Consider the following 26069-nt stretch of genomic DNA (forward strand, 5'->3'; position numbering starts at 1 on the left):
TTCCCAAGACTAGAAAACAATGGCAGGGATGCAATATAGTTATGGTTCTAAGTTTTAAGTTCTGGTGCTCATTGTAAGTTTTTCTAAAAGAAGAAACAGTAACAGGGCAACATGTTAATTATAGTGCAGTGTTTCAGTTCTGGTGCTCAACATAAGCTCTTCCCAGGATGGAAAGTAACAGTAGAGCAGTGTTTAAGAGTCAATACTAAGTTGTAAAGGTCTAAAACCAACAAAGAACATCAGCAAAAACTGGAAGTGGCTGTCTCATCAAATGCTCAGGAATCAACATAAAGATGCAATAGTTGTGAAAACTCAGGGAAATATGACACCATGAAAATAAACCAACAAAGTCCAGTAATTGACCCAGAAGAATTGAAGATCTATGACACCTGGCAGAGTATTTAGAATAATTCTCTTAAAGTGGTTCAGACAATCACAGAAATACCTGAAAGAAAACTAAATAAAATTTTGAAAACAATCCAAAAACAAAATGAGAAATATGACAAAGAAATAGAAACACTTTTTCAAAAACCAAATAGAAGTCTTAGCAATAAAGAATAAAAGAACTGACCTGAAAAAAACTCATTAGAAAACTTCAACAACAGATATTCTCAAACAGAAGAAAGAATTAGCAAGCTTGAAAATGGAACATAAAATTATCCAACCAGAGAAACAAAAAGAAAAAAAAAGGAATAAAAGTGAGTGAAGAAAACCTATAAGAATTATGGGATAAGAGAATCAAGTGAACTAATCTCTGTGTAATAGGAATTTCTGAAGGGAACGAGAAAGAAAAATGCCTATAAAGCATATTTAAAGAAATAATGGCTGAAAATTTCCCAAATCTAGAGAAAGATTACAACCTTCAGGTAAAAACCGGAAGTTCCGACATAACCAATCAAATTCAACCCAAAGAGGGATTCCCCAAGGCACATCATAATTAAATTATCAAAAATTAAAGACAAAGAATAATGAAAGCAGCAAGAGAAAATAAAAATATCACATTCAATGGAGTCCTGATATAACTTTCAGAGGGCTTCTCAGCAGAAATCCCGCAAGTTAGGAGAGACTGGAATGTGATATTCAAAGTGCTGAAGGAAAAATACTGCCAAACAGTAAGATTATACCCAGCAAAGCAATCTTTCAAACTCAAAGGAGAGATACTTTCCCAGACAGAGACTGAGGGAATTCACCAACACCAGACTTGTCTTACAAGAAATATTAAAAGAGAGTTTTTCAATACAGAAGAAACTGGATGCTAACATATAACAAAAACATCTGCAGTTATTAAACTGACTGGTAAAATAAGAAAACAGACATCCAGAATATTCTAAAACTGTAACTGGGGTAAGTAAACCATTTATATCTTTAATATGAAGTTTAAAAGACAAAAGTATTAAAAATAATTACAGCAACAGTTAATTAGTAAATAGTAAATAGAAAAAGACACAAATTGAAATACCAAAAAGTCACAATGTTGGGATGGGGATGATACTGAAATTTAGCGTTTTGGTTTTGCTTTCACTGTGATCAAGATTAAGTCATTAGCAGTTTAAAATCATGTGCTATAACTGTAAGTTATTTTCTGTATGCCTCATGGTAACCATAAAGCAAAAACCTATAATTGATACACTAAAAATAAATAGTGGAGAATCAAAACATACTGCTAGTGAAATTTACTTAGCTATAAAGAAATACAGTAAGAGGGTGGGAAAAGGAAGAAAGGATCTATTTTAAAATCCCAAAAACAAGTATCAAAATGGCAGTAGTAAAACTTTATCTATCAATAATAACCTTGAATGTAAATTGATTAAATTATTATATTAACAGATAGAGTGGCTGAATGTATTTTTTAAAAATGATCCAAATATTCTGTCTATAACAAACTCACTTTGCCCTTAACGACGCATACATACTGAAAATTTAGAGATGGAAAAACATATTCAACACAAATAAAACCCAAAAAAGAGCAGAAGTAGCTGTATTTATTCAGATAAAACAGACTTTAAGTCAAGAATCTTTATACATATGGTCATTACATAATGATAAACGGGTAAATACAGCAAGAGGATGTAACAACTGTGAAAATATATGCACCTAATACTGGAGAACTCAGATATGTAAAGCAAATATTAATAGACATAGAGAGAGAAATGGACTGCAATACGGGAGTAATGGAGGATTTCAAACCAATAGAGGATTTCAGCATTGGACAGATGATCAAGACAGAAAATCAACAACAAAACACTGGAGTTACACTGCTCTCCAGATGAAAGGGACCTAACAGACATTTACATAACATTTCATCCATCCGCTGCAGAATATACATTTTCTCAACAGAACATGAAACATTCTCCAGGGCAGACCATATGTTAGGTCACAAAACAAGTTTTATCACATTTAAAAAAATCAAAACCACATCAAGTATCTTTTCTGACTATAATGGAATAAAACAAAATGAAAGCAAAAGGAATGTTGGAAACTAAAAATTCATGGTAATTAAACAACATGCACCTGATCAACAAATGTGTAACTGAAGTAATTAAAAAGGAAATTTAAAAATTTATTGAGACAAATAAACATGGAAACACAAGAACTACAGGATATGACAAAAGCAGTTCTAAGGTGAAAGTTTACATGAATAAACACTTCTCATCAAAAAAAAAGAAAGACCACATATCTTAAAAATGCACCTCAAGGAACTAGAAAGGCAAGAACAAACCAAACACCACATTAGTGGAAGAAAAGAAATAATAAATATCAGTGCTATTTCTGATGAATAAAAATATCCAAAAGGCCACAAAATAAAAAGGTTGTTTTTTGAAAAGATAAAACAAATAGAGAAACTTTTAGCTTGACTAAGAAAAAAACAATAAGGCCCAATAAACAAAATCTGAGACAACAAAGGAAATAATATAACTACAAAAATACAAAGGATAATTAGAGACTATTATGGACAACTGTAAACCAACAAATTGGTGTTCTGATGAAAGCCTTTATGATAATCCAATTTCATTTAATAAACAGTAAATATATTTTCTCTTCTTTATGATTTTCTAAATAACATTTTCTTATCTCTAGGTTACTTTATTGTAAGAATGCAGTATATATAACATACACATATGACACACAAAATATGTGTTAATCAAGCTTTTATGTTATTGGTAAGGCTTTCACTCAGCAGTAAGCTACTAGTATTTAAGGTTTTGGGATTCAAAAGTTATACAAAAATTTCCATTGTGCAGGAGTTGGTGCCTCTAAGCCCCATGTTGTTCAAAGAAAAACTGTCCTGGCAAACCGAATTCAACAGCACATTAAAAAAATCATATATTGTGATCAAGTGGGATTCATCCCAGGGATGCTTGGATGGTTCAGCATATGCAAATCAATAAAAGAGATGCATAACATCAACGGAATCAAGAAGAAAAATCGTATAATTATTTCAATAGATAATTGAAAAAGCATTTGATAAAATTTAATAACCCTTCATGATAAAAATTTTAAATAAACTGGGCATAGCAGGAATATGCCTGAAAACAATGAAGGCCACATATAACAAACCCACAGCTAGCATCACACTGAATAGGAAAAACAAAATTGAAAGCCTTTCCTCTAAGATCTGGAACAAGACAGTGATGCCCGCTTTTACCATTTTCATTCACCATTGAATGCGAAGTCCTAGCCAAACAAATTAGGCAAGAGAAAGAAAGAAAGGGCATCCAAATTGCAAAGAAGCCAATTATATTTGCTCACAGGTGACATGATCTTATATTTAGAAAAACCTAATGACTCCACCAAATTACAGAACTGAAAAGTGAATTCAGGAAAGTTGCAGCACACAAATCAACATACAAAAATAGGTAGCATTTTCATACACTAACTGTGAACAATTGAAAAAGAAATCAAGAAAGCAATCTCATTTACAATAGCTAAAAGACAACAAAATACCTAAAAATAAATGCAACCAAAGAAGTGAATGATCTCTACAAAGAAAACTAAAATACTGAAAACTGAAAAAAATATTAAAACATTGAAAAGCACAAAAAAAGATGAAAAAACTCTCATTCTTATAAATTGAAATAATTATTATTGTTAAAATATCTATACTAGGCACAGTGATCTACAGAATCAATGCAATCCCTTCCAAAATATCCATGTCATTCTTCAGAGAAATAAATAAAAAAAAACTATTCTAAAATTTGTATGGAACCTCAAATGACACAGAATAACCAAAGCAATCCTGAACAAAAAGGACAAAGCTTGAGGCATCACACTACTTTACCTCAAAATAGATTACAAAACTGTAACAACCAAAGAAGCACGGTTCTGGCAAAACAACAACAACAACAAAACCAGACACATAAACCAATGAAGCAGAATGGAGGACCCAGAAATAAATCCACACATTTTTGACAAAGGCACCATTTTTGACAAAGGCACAAAAAACATACATTGAGGGAAAGAACAGTCTTTTTAATAAATGGTACTGGGAAAATTGGATATTCACATGCATAAAAAATGAAACTAGACCCCTGCCTCTCACCATGTACAATGAAACTAGACCCCTGCCTCTCACCATATACAAAAATCAAGTCAAAATGGGTTAAACATTTAAATGTAAGAATTGAAGCTATAAAACTACTAGAAAAAAAGATTGGGAAAATGCTTAAGGTCATTGGTTTGAGCAAATATATATATTTTAATAAGATTTCTAAAGCACAGGCAACACAAGCAAAAATAGACACATGAGATCATATCAAGATAAAAAGCTCCTGTACAGTACAGGAAAAAATTAACAGAGCAAAGAGACAACCTACAGAATGGGCAAAAATATTCACAAACCATCTACCTTACTATCCATTAATAACTAAATATATAGAAAACTTAAACAACTCATTAGCCAAAAAAACCCCCAAATAATACAATTTAAAAATGGGTAAACGATCTCAATAGACATTTTTCAAAAGAAGACATACAAATGGCCAACACATATATAAAAAATATTCAACATCATTAATCATCAGAGATATACAAATCAAAACCACAGTAAGACACCATCACACCCTCAGTTAAAACAACTATTATCAAAAAGACAAAAAAATAACAAATGCTGGCAAGAACGCTGAGAAAGAGGAAAGCTAGCACACTGCTGGTGGGAATGTAAACTAGTACAGCTACTATGAAAAACAGTGAAGAGTTTCCTCAAAAAAACAAAAATAGAGCTACCATATGATATAGGAATCCCACTAATGGATATATATCCAAAGGAAATGAAGTCAGTATATCAAAAGGATATATGCACTTCCATATTTATTACAACACTATTCATAGTAGCCAAGATATGGAATCAACCTACATGTCCATCAACAGATGAATGGATAAAGAAAATGTCCTATTTAGCCATAAAAATGAAATCCTGTAATCTGCAGCAACAGGGATGAAACTGGAGGACATTATATAAAGTGAAACAAGTCAGGCACAGAAAGATAAATATTCCATATTCTCACTTATAGGTGGAAGCTAAAAAAGTTGATCTCATGGAGGTAGAGAGTAGAATTATGGTTACCAAAGGCTGAGAAGGGTAAGAATAAAGAGATATTGGTTAATGGGTACAAAAACACAGTTAGATAGGAGTAAGTTCTAGTGTTCAATAGCACAGTAGAGTGACTATATTTAACAATAATTTATTGTACATATCAAAATAGCAGAAAGAGAAGATTTGGAGTGTTCTCAACACAAAGATACAATAAATGTTTGAGGTGTTGGTGATATGGTTTGGATGTCTGTCCACTCCAAATCTCATGTTGAGATGTGATTCCCAGTCATAAAGATGGGGCCTGGTGGGAAGTGATTTGACTGTGGGGGTGGATCCCTCATGAATGGATTAGCACAATCCCCTTGGTGAAGAGTGAGTTTTTACTCAGGTCACCTGAGTTCTGGTTGTTTAAAAGAGTCTGAGACCTCCCCATTTACTCTCTTGCTCCTGCTCTTGGCATGTGACATGCTGTCTCTCTGTCTCATTCTGCCATGATTATAAGCTTCCTGAGGACCCCATCGGAAGTTGAGCAAATGCTGGCACCATGCTTCCTGTACATTCTGCAGAACTGTGAGCCAATTCAACCTCATTTCCTTATAAATTACCCAGCCATTATTCTTTTACAGCAATGCAACAATGGCCTAACTCTGATATCCTAATTACCCTGACTTGATCGTTACACATTGTATGCATTTACCAAAATATCACATGACCCTATAAATATGTACAGTTATGTATTAATAAAAACAAAATAAATAATTATGATTACAAGAAGCCATACAAAATGTGTACATAGGTTTGATTCCATTTATATAAAATTCTAGAAAATACAAACTAATAAAGTGACAGAAAACAGAAGAGTGGTTTCTGGGGACCGATATCAGTAAAGGACAGGATGAAAAGATTACTAAGGGCAGAAGTAAACTTTTTAAAATGATAGATCTGTTTATGTTTTGATAGTGGTGAAGGTTTCACGTGTATAGATGCACATCGGAACTCATCAAAGTGCATCCCTTAAACATGTGCAATGCATTGTATATCAATGTATAAAACAGTTGGAAGGAAGGAAGGGAGGGAGGGAGGGAAAGAAAACAAGTCTGGGGATTTTAAAAGTCAACTTCAGGAAATTACAGACATCACTTCATGATAGCAAGAATATCTGTTACTAAACTTTTAATAAATAGTTAAATTTAAATCCACATTATATTATATTGTTGATTACCTAGTCATATGCAATAAAATTTGTTTTATCCACATATTGTTTTTTATATATATCTATTCTTTGCATATCAAATATCCTACATAATCTGGAGTTGGGAAAGGTGAAAACTGTCTTTATACATAATAAAATTAGTATATAGTACAAAAGTATAAAGCCACTACAGACTTTGAAGCAATAGAAACACAGCTGAATCTTGCTTATATGCACATATAAACATACTGATGCATTCATATATTTGCGTTAATTAGGTTATTTCATAGAAGTAATTCACTGTAGAGATGTTAAAATTTCAATAACATTAGAGTCTGAAATTTTGCCATTGTTTCTTAAGGCATGCTGTTCAGTGTAAGGACATGATTTTATTCATAGTGGGAGGCGATTTACTCATACAATGTGCAACCAGCATGCTGACTTAAGTAGTGTCAGCTAATACCCTCACGGAATCAGAATATGAATAGAATTAGATAATTGAACTCTTTTGGGTCAGGGCATTCTGAGTTTCACTTGGTTTTACAAAAATTATTTAAATGGCCTTTTAACTTTAAAAGTTCAACATTTATTTATTTTTCAATACATTGTGCTTGGGTAAATGCAAAGATTCAGTTTCTATTCTCAAATAAAATGAATGAGAATAAATAATGCAATAATTAAAATGCAAAGGCACACATGAAGAGGCTTATAACAAAATTTAAAACAAAGTACTTTATTAGTACAGAAGAGAGAGAAAAATTGTTTTCAACTTGGAAAGTAAATGTGGGCTTTATGGCTTCATAGATAGGGATGGAATTAGGTGTAGCACAAAAGTTACTATAAACATAGAAAAGGAAATGGGCAGGGGGTAGAAGTAGAAAAGTAGAATAAAGGTAAATAGTATGGTAGCATTTAGTTGATATAGAGAATAGGTGGGAGCTGAAGCTAGTTGCAGAGCTGATTGCTGAGAGCATTTTCTCTCTCTCTCTCTCTCTTTTTTTCTCTCTCCCTCTCTCCCTATCTCTCTTCTTTCATTCTTCCTTTTTCAAAAACAACAGGACCATTCTACCAGCAAAATGGCAGATTACAAAGATTACTGACAGCACTACATATAAAGTAATTCGGATACGAAAAACCTTGACTAAAGAAAAGGGAACGAGAATGTTTTCTCAAGTGGTTCCACCTAGAGTTTAAAAGGGCCTCAACTAGAGGATGGCAGGGAAGAAAATGAATGTGGAGCCAAGGTGAACAACTGAAAGAACAAAGAAACCACGTGGATGTGATGGGTAAAAGAGAGGGAGAGGTCAAAGATGACTGATCTCTAGAGTTAAGATTACAGGGAAGATAGAAGTAACATTCCCTAAAAATAGCAACATGAGAAGTGTGTATACGGTTGGGAGAGAAAAGGATGACTCCCATTAAGACTGATTTAATTTGGAGTAGAGGAGCACATCCAGATACATTCGTCCACTTGAACATGAGCTTAATCGCATGATAAGGTTCCGAGATGTTAATTTAGTAATCTTAAGTAAAGAATAATTGTTTTAATCAAAGGGGAGAGAAGAGAAACTAAGACCATCAGAGAATGACTTAATTTCATAGGTAAGAGACAGAAAACAAGGCAGGAGGCAGATGGGAGAGAGACAAAAACTCCAGGAAAAGATAAAAGAGGCCAGATAGGGCTGCAGTGCCTTATGTTCCCCTGAAGGCACCTGAATCCTTGTGAGAGACAACAACCCAGGAGAGCAGTCTGGGACACAGGCTGCTTCTGCTACTCTGTTTCCAAGCAAAGTAATGCTGGCCACTAAGATCTTAAGCTTTTGCCATTTCCCAGGATATGCCACCTTTCAGCAGCAAAGTTAACATTTGTAAGACGTATGCAAATACATGAAATGGTTTCCATAAAGACTTTAACCAAAATCCATAAAAAAAATAGATCTGTAGAACCCAAAGGCTAGTACATGTGCAGGCTCAAACTAATCCCTTTTAAAAACAATTCCCAAGGTGGCTGACTAGATGCATTAGGAAGAGGTTTGCCCAAGAGACTAGGTCATCAAGAAGACAGCCATATTATGAACAGATCTTCAGAAGGAGGGCAGTGAGAGGAGATGCGGGGAGGACACAGACCCTGCACTGAAGGAGGTGGAAGCTGGGGACCCTACATAGGGTTGCCAACACCAGGACTCATTTCTGGCCCTGAGCAGCTACTGGGGGAAGGAGTGAGATAAATAGGCATGGAGTGGTCCACTCTTGCCATGAACTTTCAGAATCCCAGCTGCAGGGGACCCCACGATGCCCACAGACATTTGAGCTGGCATGGAGAGCTTCCTGGAGAGGCGGCAAGGACAGGACTTCAGCCTGTCAGGAGCCCAGAAAATTTGGCACAGGAATGGCTACAGTGGAGCCCAGCCCTCAAGGCTTGTCATGCTCCTCTAGGCGGTTTTGGTCTTTGTTGACAGCTGAACCTGAACAGAACAGGGTTATGCTACCCATTGAATGGGAACAGTCTAATCTGAGCATTTCCCTGTCTACCAGTCTCTCCAAGAGTCCCTGCCTGGCTTCATCTGCTTGCAGCACAGCCTCAGATGCTCAACTGGGGTGCTTTCTAGTGACCACTTTCACCAAAAAACCCTGTCTAACCATCAGAGAGCTCCTACAGATGGGCCCCCACCAGCATGTACCTGCCCACAACCCCCGCAACACAATGTTGCCAGCATGCACTCACCTGCAGCTTCCCCTGACTACCGTACCAATGTGCTGGCATATGTAGGTGTATGTGGACCTTTCTACCCTGCCACCCTACTGCCAGCACTGCATGAGCACACATGCAGACCCCATCACCCCGCCATTGGTCTGTCCAAGCCAGCATGCATGTGTGAATGGATCCTGCCACCCTGCAGCCAGCAGCGTGGGCACATGCATGTGGACCTTGACAACTTACCACCAGCACACATTTATAGCAGACCTCACTGTGACACCACCACAATGAAATGCTTTTACTGTGAACCACTCCCCATTGGAGTGTTGTTACCAGCTGACTGGGAATATCTTGGCCCCTCCAATGCAGCAGGTGCTTAACTTCAAGGAGCCAGAGAACAAAATCACAGGCCTGTTCCCAGCCACCCAGGGTTAGAGCATGCAGCCCAGGAGTGCTGATCTTGGCCATGTCCCCCTGAAATTAACCAGAAATGAAGCCAGTTGACTAAACTCAACTTATACCATGGTCAAACCCTCAAGGGCATCAAAGAATATAAAAGAAAAATGCTCCATCCAAATGACAACAACTTCAATGATTAAAGGAATACTAGCCCACACAGATGAGAAAGAACCAGCACAGGAACTGCAGCAATTATAAAAGCCAAAGTGTCTTCTTACCTTCAAATGACCATACTAGCTCCCCAGCAATGGTTCTTAACCAGACTCAAATGACTGAAATGACAGACGTAAAATTCAGATTCTAGATGGTAACATAGATTACGGAGATTCAGGAGAAAGTTGAAAACCAATCCAACAAATTTAAGGAATCCAGTAAAATGATTTGAGAGCTGAAAAATGAAATAGCCATTTTAAGGAAAAGCCAAACTCATCTGACAGAGCTGAAAAACTCACTACAGGAATTTCATAACACAATTAGTAGTATTAACAGCAGAATAGACCAATATAAAGAAATGATCTCAGAATTTAAGGACATTGTCCATGAAAATTTCTTCAATCTCAATAGAGAGGTTGACACTCAAATTCAGGAAATTTAGAAAACCCCTGAGAGATGCTACACAAGGTCACCATCCCCAAGACATATAGTAATCAAATTCTCCAAGATTCATGCAAATGAAAGAAATATTAAAGGCAGCTAGAGAGAAGGGGCAGGTCACCTACGCCTAAATAATAAAAAAATCTACCAACCAGAAAAAGCTCTGGCCCAGATGGATTCACTGCTAAAAGGGAATCTCATCAGTCTAACAGAAGATCTTTCAGCAGAAACCCTACAACCAGAAGAAATTGGAGGCCTATATTCAAGATCCTTAAAGAAAAGAAATTCCAACCAAGAATTTCATATCCAGCCAAACTAAGCTTCATAACTGAAGTAGAAATAAAATCCTTTTCAAACAAGCGTATGCTAAGGGAATTCATTACCACCAGACCTCCTTTAAAAGAGGTCCTTAAGGGAGTGCTAAATATGGAAATGAAAGATTGTTGCTGGCCACCACAAAAAGACGCTAAAGTATATTGACGCTATAAATCACCCACATTGACACTATAAGTCAACTATGGAATTAACACTATAAATAAACTACACAATAAAGTCTACCATTGATACTATAAATCAACTACACAGACAAGTCTACATAACAACCAACTAACAACATGATGACAGAATCAAATCCACACTTTGTTAACCCTGAATATATATGGGCTAAACATCCCACTTAAAAGGCACAGAGTGGTAAGTTGGATAAAGAAGCAGAACTTAAGATAGTTTCATGCTATCTTCAGGAGACCCATCTCACATGCAATGACAACCATATGCTCAAAGTAAAGGGATAGAGAAAGATCTATCAAGTAAATAGAAAACAAAAAGGAGCAAAAGTTGCTATTCTTATTTCAGACAAAACGGACTTTAAGCCAACAACAATCGAAAGGGACAAAGAAGACGATTAAATAATGATAAAGGGCTCAGATCAAAAAGAAGACTTAACTATCCTAAATATATGCATCCAAAACTGGGGCACCCAGATTCATCGAACAAGTTCCTAGAAAACTATGAAGAGACTTAGATAACCACACAATAATACTGGGAGACCTTAACACCCCACTGACAGTATTAGACAGATCATCAAGGCAGAAAATTAAAAAAGATATTAAGGATCTAAACTCGACACATGACCAAATGGACCTGACAGACATCTACAGAACACTCCACCCAATAAAAACAGAATATGCATTCTTCACATTTTCACATGGCACATACTGTAAAATCAACCATATCTTAGACAACAAAGAAATTCTCAACAAATTGAAAAAAGTTTGAAATCATACCAACCACTCTTGCACCACAGTGTTATAAGAAGTAATCAAAACCAAGATCTCTAAAACTCATATAATTAAGTGGAAATTAAACAACATGTTCCTGAAATGACTTTTGGGTAAGCAATGAAATTAAGGCAGAAACCAAGAAATTCTTTGAAACTAATGAAAACAAAGATACAACATACAAGACTCTCTGGGACACTGCTAAAGCAATGTTAAAAGGGAATTTTATGTTGCTAAATGCCCACATCATAAAGTTACATGCTTCTCACATTAACAATCTAACATCACAACAAGAGGAACTAGAAAAACAATAGCAAACAACCACAAAGCTAGAAGGGGGAAGAAATAACCAAAGTTAGAGACATACTGAAAGAAATGGAAACACACAAAAAATACAAATGATCAACAAAACCAAAAGTTATTTTGTTAGAAAAAATAAATAAGACTGACAGACTGTTAGCTACATTAATACTAATAAAAAAACACATGACCACTGCCTCCACAGAAATACAAAAAAAAAAAAAAAAAAAAAAAAAAAAAAAAAAAACCCTCAGAGACTATTACAAACAGCTCTATGCAAAAAAACTAAAAATCCTAGAAGAAATGGATAAATTCCTGGAAACATACAACCTACCAAGTTTGAACCAGGAAGAAACTGAAATCCTGAAAAGACTAATGACATGTTCCAAAATTGAATCAGTAATAAAAAAAAAACTCTACTAACCAGAAAAAACTCTGAACCAGATGGATTCACTGAAGAATTCTACCAGACATACAAAGAAGAGCTGGTACCAATCCCTCTGAAATGACTCCAACACATCAAGGAGGTGGGACCCCTCCCTACCTCATTCTATGAAGCCAGCATCATTCTGATACCAAATCCTGGTAGAGACACAATGTAAAAAATCCCAAAACAAAACCTTCAGGACAATGTTCTTGATGGACACAGATGCTAAAATCCTCAACAAAATACTAACAAACCAAATCCAGCAGCACATCAAAAAGCTAATTCACCACAATCAAGTAGGCATTATTCATGGGATGCAAGGTTGGTTCAACAAAAGCAAATCAATAAACATTATTCATCACATAAGCAGAACTGAAAACAAAAACCACATGATCATCTCAATATACTAAATAAAGGCTTTTGATAAAAATCTGTTACCCCCTTCACATTAAAAACTGAACAAACTAGGCATTTAAGGAACATACACCGAAATAATAAGAGCCATTTATGAAAAACTACAGCCAGCATTATACTGAATGGGCAAAAGATGGAAAGATTCCCCTTGAGAACCAGAACATGAAAAGGATGCCTACTCTCACCACTCCTATTCCAAATAGCTCTGGAAGTCCTAGCCAGAGCAATAAGGCAAGAAAAATACATAAAAGGCATACAAATAGGAATAGAGAAAGTCAAAGTATCTCCCTTTGTAGACTGTATGATTCTATACATAGTAAACTCTAAAGTTTCAGCCCAATGGCTCTTAGACCTGATAACTTCATCAAAGTTTCAGGATACAAAACCAATGTACCAAAATCAGTAGCATTTATATACACCAAAAACATCCAAGCTGAGATCCAATTAAAAATGCAATCCCATTCACAATAGCCACAAAAGAATAGAATACCTAGGTATACAGCTAACCAAGGAGGTGAAAGAACTTTACATGAAGGATTACAAAATATTGCTGAAAGAAATCAGAGATGACACAAATAAATGGAAAAACATCCCATGCTCATGGATAGGAAAAATCAATATTGTTAAAATGATCGTGCTGCCCAAAGCAATTTAGAGATTTAGTGCTATTCCTATCAATATACCCATGTCATTTTACACAGAATTGGAAAAAAAACTATCATAAAATGCATATGGAACCAAAAAAGAACCCAAATAGCCAAGACGATCCTATGCAAAAAGAACAAAGCTGGAGGCATCATGTTTGCCAACTTCAAACTATGCTACAAGGCTACAGTGACTGAAGCAGCATGATACTGATACAAAAACAGACACACAGACCAATGGAACAGGTTACAGAACATGGAAATAAAGTTACCTACCTACAACCATCTGATCTTCGACAAAGTCAACAATAACAAGCAATGTGGAAAGGACTTTCTATTCAATAAATGGTACTGGGATAACTGACCAGCCATATATAGAAGATTGAAACTGGACCCCTTTCTTTCACCATGTACATAAAGCAACTGAAGATGGATTAAAGATTTAAATGGAAAATGTAAAACTGTTTAAAAAACACCCTAGAAGAAAAGCTAGGAGATACCATTCTGGACATATGCCCTGGAAGTATTTTATGATGAAGGCTCCAAAAGCAATTGCAACAAAAACAAAAATTGACTAGCGGGACTTAATTAAACTAAAGAGCTTCTCCAAAGTAAAAGAAACTATCAACAAAGTAAACGAACAGCCTACAGAATGGAAGAAAATATTTGCAAACTATGCATCTGACAACAGTTTAATATCTAGAATCTATAAGGAACTTAAATCAACAAGCAAAAAACATACAACCCTACTTAAAATGGATAAAGGACATAAACAGACAGCCAACAAGCATATGAAAAAATGCTCAACATCACTAATCATCAGAGAAATACCAATCAATCATCTCACACCATTAAGAATGGATATTACAAAAAGTCAAAAAATAACAGATGCAGGTGAAGTTTAGGGAAAAGAGGATACTTGTATATTGGTGGAGGGTATGCAAATTTGTTCAGCCATTTCCAAGAAAGCAATTTGGAGATTTCTCAAAGAATTTAAAACAGGACCATCATTTGACCCAGAAATCCCTTTCGTGGGTATATACCCAAAGGAATATAAGTCATTCTACCATAAAGACACATGCATGTGTATATTCATTGTAGCACTATTCACAACAGCGAAGGCATAGAATCAACCAAGGTGCCCATCAACGGTGGGATGGATAAAGGAAATGTAGTACATATACACCATGGAATACTATGCAGTCATAAAAAATGAAACTATGTCCTTTGTCACAACCTGGATGGAACTGGATGCCATTATCCTAAGTGAATTAATACAGGAACAGAAAACCAAATACTACATGTTCTCACTTATAAATAGTAGCTAAACACTGAGCACATAGAACACAAATAAGGGAACAATAGATACCAGGGCCTACTTGAGGGTGGAGGTTGGAGGATGAGGAGGATGGAAAAACTACCTATCTGATGCTGTACTGAGGACCTGGTTGGTGAAATAATTTGTAAACCAAACTCCAGCAACATGCAATTTACCCATATAAGAAACCTGCACATGTATCATTGAAACTAAATTTGGAAGGGAAAAGTAAATAAGCAAAAAAAAAAAAAAAAAAAAGGAACTGCCAACCATTTTGCTCATAACCTCTTTGTGGTACAAAGTAGTTTCAAATTGATCTTAGACCCTGACTCAAGGTAGAACAAAGATGAGGCTTTGATTCAAATTTCTAATTAATTAATTTGCATTTTTCAGTATGCTGAAAGGGCCCCATTGCCAATTTGCACAGGACAGCCTTCACCCTTGACCTTAACCTAACCTGATTAAACTCGGTTTTTTCCCAGGTATTTCTGGTTCATACCTGGGACAGAAGTAAGGAAAATAGTTCTCAGTTCTTCCTACTTTCTGTCCCTTTGCCTTTATATCCATAAGGTTTTTTGTTTGTTCTGTTTTGTTTTGTTTTGAGACAGAGTCTTGCTCTGTCACCAGGCTGGAGTGTAACGGCACAATTTCCACTTACTGCAGACTTTGCCTCCCTGATTCAAGCGATTCTCCTGACTCACCCTCCCAAGTAGCTGGGACTACAGGCGTGTGCCACCAAGCCCAGCTAATTTTTGTATTTTTAGTAGAGAAGTAGAGACGGGGTTTCACCATGTTGGGCAGGATGGTCTCGATCTCTTAACCTCGTGATCCGCCTGGCTCAGCCCCCCAAAGTGCTGGGATTACAGGTGTGAGCCACTGCGCCCAGCCTATCCATAAAGTTTTAATAACCTGTAGCTTTTTTATTAATTTAATAATTCACCTGGATACATATCATCCCCTTGGATTTAGTAGATAGCTCCCCTGAATATGGCTCTACACACACACACACACACACACACACACACACACACACACACACAAAATAGTAATTTCTAAATAGTACCACTCAGAAATAAATGCTGCAGAAACTTTGATGAGAAGCTGAGCAATAGCTTTGGGTTGACCCTGGCCCCTGAGAATCTCTGGAAAGCAAGCAAGTGTGGGCAGATCGGTCCGAAAGTATGCTGAACTGGAGACGGTGAGGTGAGGAAACAGAGGTAAAATGGGCATATTAATCTTCTGAGAATCCAACTGAAGTAATATATTAAATTCTGATGCTTAATATATTAATTAATTAATATCATCAGGTCAGAAAGCTGGAAAAAAATAATTACAAAATATTTGGATTATGGCCTTCATTTTGACACCACCAACAACTAAAAAAGACACCCCAAAAAATAAGAAAAGAAAAAACAAATACATGCTTATTTACTTTAAAAATGTACTATATGCTAATTCAGCCATACAAATTAACATAGCTATAGCCTTAAAACCTGTACTTAATTAGCTTGTAGCTACCCTGGGAAGGAATGTTAAAATAAAATTTCAAAGCACCTTGTTGGCCACTTGTGTACCATGGCATGACAACATATACATATATTCATTATCAAGGTTGAAAATAAGAAAGATTAGTAATGTTTCTATCCAATCTTTCATATTATACAAATTCCTTGATTTAAATAATTTGTGGACAAAAACAAGAAATGGGGAAAGGATTCCCTATTTAACAAATGGTGCTGGGAAAATTGGCTAGCCATAAGTAGAAAGCTGAAACTGGATCCTTTCCTTACTCCTTATATGAAAATTAATTCAAGATGGATTAGAGATTTAAATGTTAGACCTAAAGCCACAAAAACCCTAGAAGAAAACCTAGGTAATACCATTCAGGACATAGGCATGGGCAAAGACTTCATGTCTAAAACACCAAAAGCAATGGCAACAGAAGCCAAAATTGACAAATGGGATCTAATTAAACTAAAGAGCTTCTGCACAGCAAAAGAAAATACCATCAAAGTGAACAGGCAACCTACAGAATGGGAGACAATTTTTGCAATCTACTCATCTGACAAAGGGCTAATATCCAGAACCTACAAAGAACTCAATCAAATTTACAAGAAAAAACAACAAACAACCCCATCAAAAAGTGGGCAAAGGATATGAACAGACACTTCTCAAAAGGAGACATTTATGCAGCCAACAGACACATGAAAAAATGCTCATCATCACTGGCCATCAGAGAAATGCAAATCAAAACCATAATGAGATACCATCTCACACCAGTTAGAATGGCAATCATTAAAAAATCAGGAAACAACAGGTGCTGGAGAGGATGTGGAGAAACAGGAACACTTTTACACTGTTGGTGGGACTGTAAACTAGTTCAACCATTGTGGAAAACAGTGTGGCGATTCCTCAAGGATCTAGAACTAGAAATACCATTCGATCCAGCCATCCCATTACTGGGGATATACCCAAAGGATTATAAGTCATGCTGCTATAAAGACACATGCACACGTATGTTTACTGTGGCACTATTCACAATAGCAAAGACTTGGAATCAACCCAAATGTCCATCAGTGACAGACTGCATTAAGAAAATGTGGCACATATACCCTATGGAATACTATGCAGCCATAAAAAAGGATGAGTTCGTGTCCTTTGTAGGGACATGGATACGGCTGGAAACCATCATTCTCAGCAAACTATCGCAAGAACAGAAAACCAAATACCGCATATTCTCACTCATAGGTGGGAATTGAACAATGAGATCACTTGGACATAGGAAGGGGAACATCACACACTGGGTCCTGTTGTGGGGAGAGGGGAGCGGGGAGGGATAGCATTAGGAGATATACCTAATTTGTGACCTAGAAGTGTCAAAGTAATATTAAAGTCAATTAAAATCTTTACATAGCCACTTTTGATTAAGTTACTATTATTTTGCTCATCTAGAACAGGGTTCCCCAACCCCTAGGTCACTGCAGTACCAGTACAGGTCCATGGACTGTTAGGAACTGGGCTATACAGCAGGAAGTGAGCAGTGGGTGAGCATGCACTACCGCCTGAGCTCTGCCTCCTGTCAGATCAGTGAACACATTACATTCTCATAGGAGCACGAACCCTATTGTGAACTGCGCATGTGAGGGATCTAGGCTGTGCACTCATATGAGAAGCTATTAGGTTGTGCACTCTTTATGAGAAATACTGCATTCCCCCTGCCCACCCTCATTGGTGGAAAATCGTCTTCCACAAAACCGATCCTGCTCCCTGATGCCAAAAACGGTGGGGACCACTAATCTAAAAGTATTAGCGCAGTGTTATTAGTTTCAAAGAATAAAATTGATTATGTTTTTAGGTAACAACAAAGTACTAATTCCATTAGTTTGTTAATTTATGTCTTTTCAGTCTAATTCTACCTCTATAATAATTCTACAGAGTAAACAGAATTGTTTCTCCCTCAAAACTACCAATTGGATGATTAAGAAAAGATTTCATTACCAGAGATAATTCTTAAATTGTGCCAAATTACTAAACAAATGCTCAGATTGAGACTATTTCAAAGGGAGAACTAAAGGCCCTATTAAAAATAAAGGGGTATCCTCATGAAACATGGAATTTTGCTGTGTTTTTTATACTTAAAAACATACAACTGACATTTGTAAAATGTCTAAATCTGTGCCAAGTGTTGTCCCGGGTGCTGCAGATGACTATGACAGGGCCTTTACCCTCTGGGCTCTCCCAGTTTCTGTCTGGTTCTGAGTCAGGGGGTTTATGGTTTAGCTCCTGCACTGAGTTTGCTGTTCAACTCAATTAAGTTACACATGCATTTATGAAATATATAATATAAAATACATATTCAGGCCCTAGAGAGAATGCAAAATAAGTAAGGCAAGGCATTCAGAAATCTGTCACTGAATTTTATTTAAATATTTTTTATTTTCTTTTTCAGACAGAATGGCATCCTGGCCTGGACATCACCATCATATATTAAAACTGCAACTGGAGACCAGAAACTTGGCTTGTATAGTCTTTAACCACAATCATCTAACAGATCTGCTGTGCACGGTGCACACTCATATCCCATTTAATATGTTCCTCACTATCGTCAGGAGGATCAAGAATCACGCATTCCCCCATTATCTCAGACCATCACTATTTCTTATAGTGATTTCTAATCCAGCATAAATTCTATGCAATTGTCAAATTGTACATCATAAATCACCATTTTGATGTTTGAAACCATGTGTATTTCCCCACTATATATAGTTTGAATTATTTAATCTATCCCTGTCATTCTGCTGGATACTCATCTTAGATGCTTTATGATTCAACTTGGATGACCTGTGCCCCACTTTCCTGTTGCCTGCACTAACCACCCCACTAACCTGTGCCTTTTGAAATGCAAGAGTGGCTATTAGACAGAGGCAATGAAAAACCAGCCCCAGTTGGAAGTGTTCTTCCTCTTCTCTAACTCATTTTAGGAGTCTCATGATTTCTCTACTTTACCCCCACACCAATGCATGATTCCTTCTATGACTTCCAACAAGTTTCTCCTGTCAAATGTGCCATTACTCTGTATCTCCTGGTTACTTCTATATGAATCCCTTCCCTGGCCCCAGAGTATAAATCCCTTGACAGAAAGCATCATGTTTCAGAATTCCTTATTACCTAGGGCCTACCAGTGCCTTAGGCATGGGCAATGCTCAATAAACAATTGGGAAATAGGCATAAAAAATAAGCTATCCTCTGGGAAAGTTTCTGTCACTGAAGTTGATCTTTTTTTTTTTTTTTTTTTCATTTTTAAGGTGCACTTTTATTCAACTGGTCTAAAGTCAATGTACAGGTAAGCCCCGGCTGCCTCCACCCGCTCCCAGGGAGAGCAAAAGCCTTCATACATCTCAAATTGGGGGACAAAAAAGGGGGGCCAAAAAGGCTGATCATTCAAAATAAAACAAAATACAAAAGTATTAAGGTGAAGATTTTAAAAATATTGCAGTATATTATTTACACAAAAGCAATGCTATCACCTCCCCTTTGTGGACTTGGGAGAGGACTGGGCCATTCTCATTAGAGAGAAGTGAGGTGGCTTTTAGGAGGACAAGGGACTTCCTGTAACAATGCATCTCATGATATTTGGAATGGCTACTAAAAAAAGAACAATGTACAAAGTCCTTGGCCATATTGTAGAACTTTGAGGGATGCTCACTCTAACCGACCTTTTAAATTTGTTAATTGACTATAGTTGTTGAGTTCCACACAGGTCACCTGGGGAAATCACAAGACTCAGGTGACCGCTGGGTTGTTGACAGTTTCACCTCCTCTGCCTTCTGGTGTGAGCTATGCGAACTGGACCTCAGGTTACAGAGAGCACCTCCCTAATGTGTCCTGCTGACTTAGGGGAGGTTTCTTTTCTGAACGCTGCAGGTAGAGGAACTTATTAGGTACCAACCTCTGTTGCATAGTTTCATTAGATTCTCTCTCTCTTGGGCCTCAGACAACCAAGAAAGAATTCACTTAATCTAATACACAGCAAGATATTTATTCCTCTATTTTATGTTGGTTTTCATTGTATTAAATCTTGAATTCAGCTTTTGTAATAGTATCCTTTTCAAATTTCCTATAGAGAGACATGTTGATCATTTTTGAAAATTCTATAAAATTTAGATGTTCGTTTTAGTCATAAGTTAGATTAACTTGAAAATTATGAAATATATTTCATTCTGTTTTTGAAAGAGGCTTAATATTATTTTATAAGTACAAATCTACAAGGCTATATGGTTCTTGTTAGTTTAACAGATGACCTGTTTTTCAATCTTGGTTTGAATGTCCTTTTGGAAGTGAAAAAAATTTTATGGCTATAAACATCAAATTGTGTCCCTATCTCAAACTTCCCATTAAGGTTCCAATGGGAACCTTAATTTTCGTGTATAAAGTTTATACATTAATACTGTCAATACTTAAATTGCATGACTTCTTTTGTTTCTGTTGTGTTGTCTTTGATATACACAAATTATATTTAGTACTTCCAAGAAGATCAAATTTTTGTCTTGATATCACTACAAATCAATCCAGTGGCATCTAATTGGTGAATGAATCTCTGTAGCACCTATTAGTTTTCAAATCAATTAGATTGATCAATTAATTTAAATGTGTTTATAATTGCTAATTGTTATTAGTTTATATTACAGACTGCATATCAGTGACTCCCCTCCCAATATACACATCTTAAAATGTTAATTCTCAATGGAATAGTTTTAGGACGTGGGGTCTTTGGAAGGTAATTAGGTTATGAGGGTGGGACCTCATGATGCGATTATTGTCCTATAAGAAAAGTAACAGAACTAACCAGCCTTCTCTCTCTAGCATGTGAGGATACAAAAACATGGATATCTGTGAGTTAAGTAGAGCAGCCGTCCTCAACCTTTTTGGCACACAGGGATCAGTTTCATGGAAGACAATTTTTTCCACGGATGGAGAGGGGGATGCATTAGATTCTTGTAAAGATCATACAACCTAGATCCCTTGTATGCACAGTTTACGATAGGATTTGCACTCCTATGAGAATTTAATGCCACTGCTAATCTGACAGGAGGGAGAGCTCAGGTGGAAATGTGGAAATGTTGACTCCCCTGCCTGTCACCTCCTGCTGCGCAGCCCAGGTCCTTACAGGCCATGGACCAGACTGGTACTGATCCACAGCCCCAGTGCGTGGGGATCCCTGAAGTAGAGAGCCTTCCCCGAACCTGACCATGCTGGCACCCGGCTTGTTGACTTCTAGCCTCCAGAACTGTGGGAAACAAATGTTTGTTATTTAAGCTACCCAGTCTATGGTATTCTGTTACAGTAGCTCAAACTAAGATACTGATAACGAGAGTTAAAATCTGTGACAGTTGTGATGTTATGTTAAAGTTATATTATGTTAAAAATTGTTATGTTAAAAGATGATTAACAGGACAATTAATTAAACCGTGGTTTTAAACATTTTACTGTAACAAAATCCCCTCACTAATTATGGGTCCAGTGAAGTTAAAAAATATATCTGATAAAATCATGGAAACTTAGAACTGGAGGAAAATATAAAGCAGGGAAGGGAGAACAGGACATGTTGGGGTAAGAGTAACTTTAATTAAAGGGCTCCCCCTTTAAAGAAGAGAAAACTAAATGTCAGAATAGAAAATGACTTGTCCAATGTCAAAAAACTGATGCCAGAGTGAATCACCCTAGAATAGTGATTTCATACTGGCTGATACAGAGAACTAGGAAATAGATAAAATAGAAATTGTTTAATGTAAAAACCTTACAGCTTAGTTACCTGGAATAGTTTTTCTTGGTGATTCAAAGTTATATTTACTTATTAATGTGAACATAGATGATTCTACTGTAATCAGTTGTAACATCTCAGTTTTTGAACTTTGGCAATGGCAGATCAAAAAGGAAAGAGAAGGAAAATTGGGCTTCAATCAAATTCAGAAGGAATGAAAACCAAGGCGGATAACATAACTATTAGCTCATTTAATAAACACATGGTGACTTTTTTTGTGTGCTAGTTGCCGTATGAGGCAAAAGCCAAACATGACATTTATTCCCAGTCTGACACATAATTTTAGGGCAAAAGAGAGATGCCAGAGGTGGCATCTCTAGGAGAATAAGATTCTATTGCATAGCCATTTTCAAGGTTCTGAAGACTTTCTTTTATTTCTGTATCCAGTACCATGTTAGAGTTGGTCGCATTTATTGGATGTGTAAACACAAGGTGTGGTAAAATGACATAAAACCTTACTCTAAATCTCCCAGTGTATTTTAAATAAAGGGCCTTGCTAGACTTTGATCGCTGTGCCTCATACTAAGTGACACTTTGTCTGTCCTACATCTAGGGGTGAGCTTTGGTTCTGTGATTAGTTCTTCAGTTAAACTTAGAAGATAGACTTGATTTATAATGAACTTAACAACCTATCATTTAATGCTACAGAAAAATCTAATGATTTGGTGTTTGATGCTCAATAGATAGTTTCTAACAAATCTTAGCTTTTAAAAAATAACTCTTTGCCCTTCCTCTTCTATTTTCATAAATATATGCATACATTTTTATTGACATAATTCACATATTTTCTAGAAAAAACATATTAGACATTTATTACTATCTCAAAAAGAAATAAGAATTCTTAGTAAGAAGAGAGTTTGCATCTTACCAGTGGGGATCTAGTTTCTATTGTGTAATACAACCATCACAGGATCAGGGCAAGTAATATATTTTATGGTGTCTGGTTTGATAAGTTTCTTTATGGGAGTTAACAGTCACATCTCTTTCAGGATATAAACTCATTAAAGTCCAAGATTTTCCCGAAGCTCCTAAAGAGTTGTGAGCCTTCAATGTGCATTACTTATAACATCAGTGACTTAGTTATTTGTGTGTGTGTATGGTGGGGGGTGTATTCAAAATTCTTTTGCAATCCTTTAATGTCTCCTAGTTAAGAGAGTCACTCATTCATTCACTAAACACTTTTGAGAGCTACTATGTATGACCTTGGAACTACTCTAAGTACTAAGAATTCAACAGTATATAAAATAGAAAAGGAAAAGTCCCTGCCTTTCCTATTGGGAAGACAAATGTAAAAAAAATGTAGTTTTTAAAAAGTGAAATATATAGCATGTTAAATGAGCAAAAAAAAGTCAATGAAAATAAACAAAGCAGTGAAGGAAGGCAGGGAGCTTTGTTTTGTTTTGTTTTGTTTTGGCAGAGAAGTAGAGGTTGTAATTTTAAATCAAGTGGCCAAAGAAGCTAACGGGAGAAAATGATATTTAGGTACACTCCTGAAGGAAGGGAGAGAGAAAATCATACAGATATTTGAGCAGAAAAGCTTTCCAATATGGGAAACAGCAAGTGTAAAGGCCTGCGGTGGGAACAATCCTGAGATGACTCAGGGAGTGGAGAGGAAGCTAGTGGAACATAACATTAGAGAAGTAATTAGAGGCCTGATTCTGACGGGGCTCCTTGGCCTTGGATCTAGAGGAATGGAAACCCTTAGACAATGCTGAAAAGACCTGACTTTGGTACACAGAAGTAGAGCAATCCTATTAGATATGTAATATCTACATAAAATTGTATATGTAATATTACTTATATATATTATATCTAAAATTTAAGCTAGTAAAAGGAGTGGATTATCTGCCAGGTAATTGGAAACCTGCTTATGAGAGAGGTTAGAACTAAGGGACTAGAGATTCACAGACATGGGAATGAGTCTGGGAGAAGAATTCACAAAGAGAAAGAGTTTAAATCCTAGGGATCAGTGAATCCTAGGGATCAGTGCAATGTGGAAGGAAATGGAGAAACAGGCATCAAAGATGTAAAACTTCAATTTGAAATGATTGATTGCATCGCCCTTCCCATCAGGCAGAGCGTGAAGAACATGAATGATCCCACTGAAGCAGGGCTGGCAGCTGGGATTCTCACAGTGGGAATGAACGTTAGAAATGGCGTTAAGTTTAAACAATAGCCCCAGTCCTGTGCTGCTGATAACTGGATATCTCTAGGGAAACCGACCAAAGAAAATAATAATCGTGGGGAAGTACATCCTAAGACACACCACCTAACACCAGCCCAGGACAAAGGCACCGTAAAGATTCCCTGATCGAGGGTCTACTTCTACTTTCTCAGAGTAAACGTTAGAGTAACATGAACTATACATTTATGCTGTTTGAAGGTTTTGAAGCCACTTTATGTCTGATTATATCTGATTAAAGGTCGGAGTCGTTGGACCGGGCAGACGCATACTAGCAAATCACCATTAAGGTGAAATGTGTCCATGTCTGTCTGTCCTTCTCTGTCTGTATCATTTCTGGGGCCATGCAGATGTGGCTTTAACCAGAAGTCTTTGAGATATGCCTCTTTCTTAGGAAAGCTATGGCCTTTCTAACTGTCTGAGAGGGCTATGAAGGAGAGGAGGGGTGGGAGATTCACCCATGGGAGCCGAGCACCCAAAGCAAGAAAATCAGGGGCTCTGGGAAAGGAAGTGAGTCAAGACAGGTAAGAGAGAAGTATAAGAGCAAGCACCTCATGGATCTGGTTTACTAGAGAAGACAAGCTGCGAGGAGGCCACTAAACTTCTGCCCTGGCAGAGTTTGCTACAGGGAGGCAGCCCCAGAACTAGTGGTGATGCCGAGGGATTAGGCCAAGGGATGGAAGGGCAGGCAGAGGTCCCTTACTCTTTCGATTTATCCGATCCGTGCGCCGAGTTGATACGATGCACCTCTTTCTTTTTGGTTTGTTTGGAGGCCATGGCAGAAGCCGATCTATGCAGGGCTGAGCTCTGAGCAAAGAGCCTGCGGGCGCGCTCAGGTTGAGCGTCTGCGTTGCCAGGAGACGGCGTCCGGCGTCTAGCGTCCCTGAGAGCCGGGGCGGGTCCCTGGGGGCGGGCTCTGGGGCTTCTGGCTGCAGTGAGACGCAAGCGCCTAAACTCAAATCCCACATCCCCGTGGAGGATCTTGGAGTTGGTGTCTGGAGAGAAATCGAGGTTCTGGGGCGTGGGTTTGACATTAGGATTACTGCGCAGCCCTGATTAATTGGCGTTCTTTTCTGCAGGACCCACTCTGCCTGGCTTTGCCCTTAGGAACCATAGACATTTGTCGACTCTTGAATATTCAGCTGTTTGAAGGTGGATATTATCCTAGTACCACCCCAGGTATTCTCTTGGCTAACATAACAAGTTCCTTCAGTAATCACTAAGGAGGCGTTATAGACACGCTGAATTTGTCAATGGCTCGAAAACCTGGGGTCCAGAAATTAACACAGTGGGTATAAGGAAGGCAGAAAAAATGACACCTTGAGCCGCTGAAGGCTAGGTGATGATGACATCTGTAATAAAACCAATAAGGTGTCTTGTTGTTCAAATGAAAGAGTGAGCCCAAGTCATGGGCTCAAGTGGTCCTTTATAGACTTTCCTAGAAAAAGTCCAGGGGCCAGATGACACAGACAGAACCAAGTAAAATGAGACTTATTAGGGCACCGGCTTAAGGCTCAGTCATCAATGGTGGTATTTATTAGTTATCTTGCCTTGGGCTAGTTTTTCCCTTTAAGCCTCAGTTTACTCATAAATAGGAGATGCTAATACCTAACTCACAGTTCTGTTTTGAGGATAAGATGTAGAGTGTATAGCACACTATGAAAGCCCAGCAAATAGGAGCCACTCTTTCAGAGATGACAGACCACC

The 26069-nt window shown here is 37.1% G+C and overlaps 1 protein-coding gene across 2 annotated transcripts in view; it reads right to left on the bottom strand.

The window, feature by feature from the left end:
- The window catches only part of ADGB (androglobin), a 235959-nt gene extending 210749 nt beyond the window's left edge, over positions 1-25210 (bottom strand). The window contains exon 1 of one of the 2 annotated variants that reach the window (XM_050787327.1): positions 25066-25210. In XM_050787327.1, the coding sequence (XP_050643284.1) occupies positions 25066-25139 (74 nt within the window). In that variant the 5' untranslated portion in view covers positions 25140-25210. The remainder of the gene's footprint in view (positions 1-25065) is intronic. The other variant, XM_050787328.1, reaches the window with a different exon arrangement.
- Between the last annotated feature and the right edge of the window lie 859 nt (positions 25211-26069).

Source organism: Macaca thibetana, chromosome 4 (genome assembly GCF_024542745.1).
Source record: "Macaca thibetana thibetana isolate TM-01 chromosome 4, ASM2454274v1, whole genome shotgun sequence".
In the NCBI taxonomy this organism is placed as follows: domain Eukaryota; kingdom Metazoa; phylum Chordata; class Mammalia; order Primates; family Cercopithecidae; genus Macaca; species Macaca thibetana.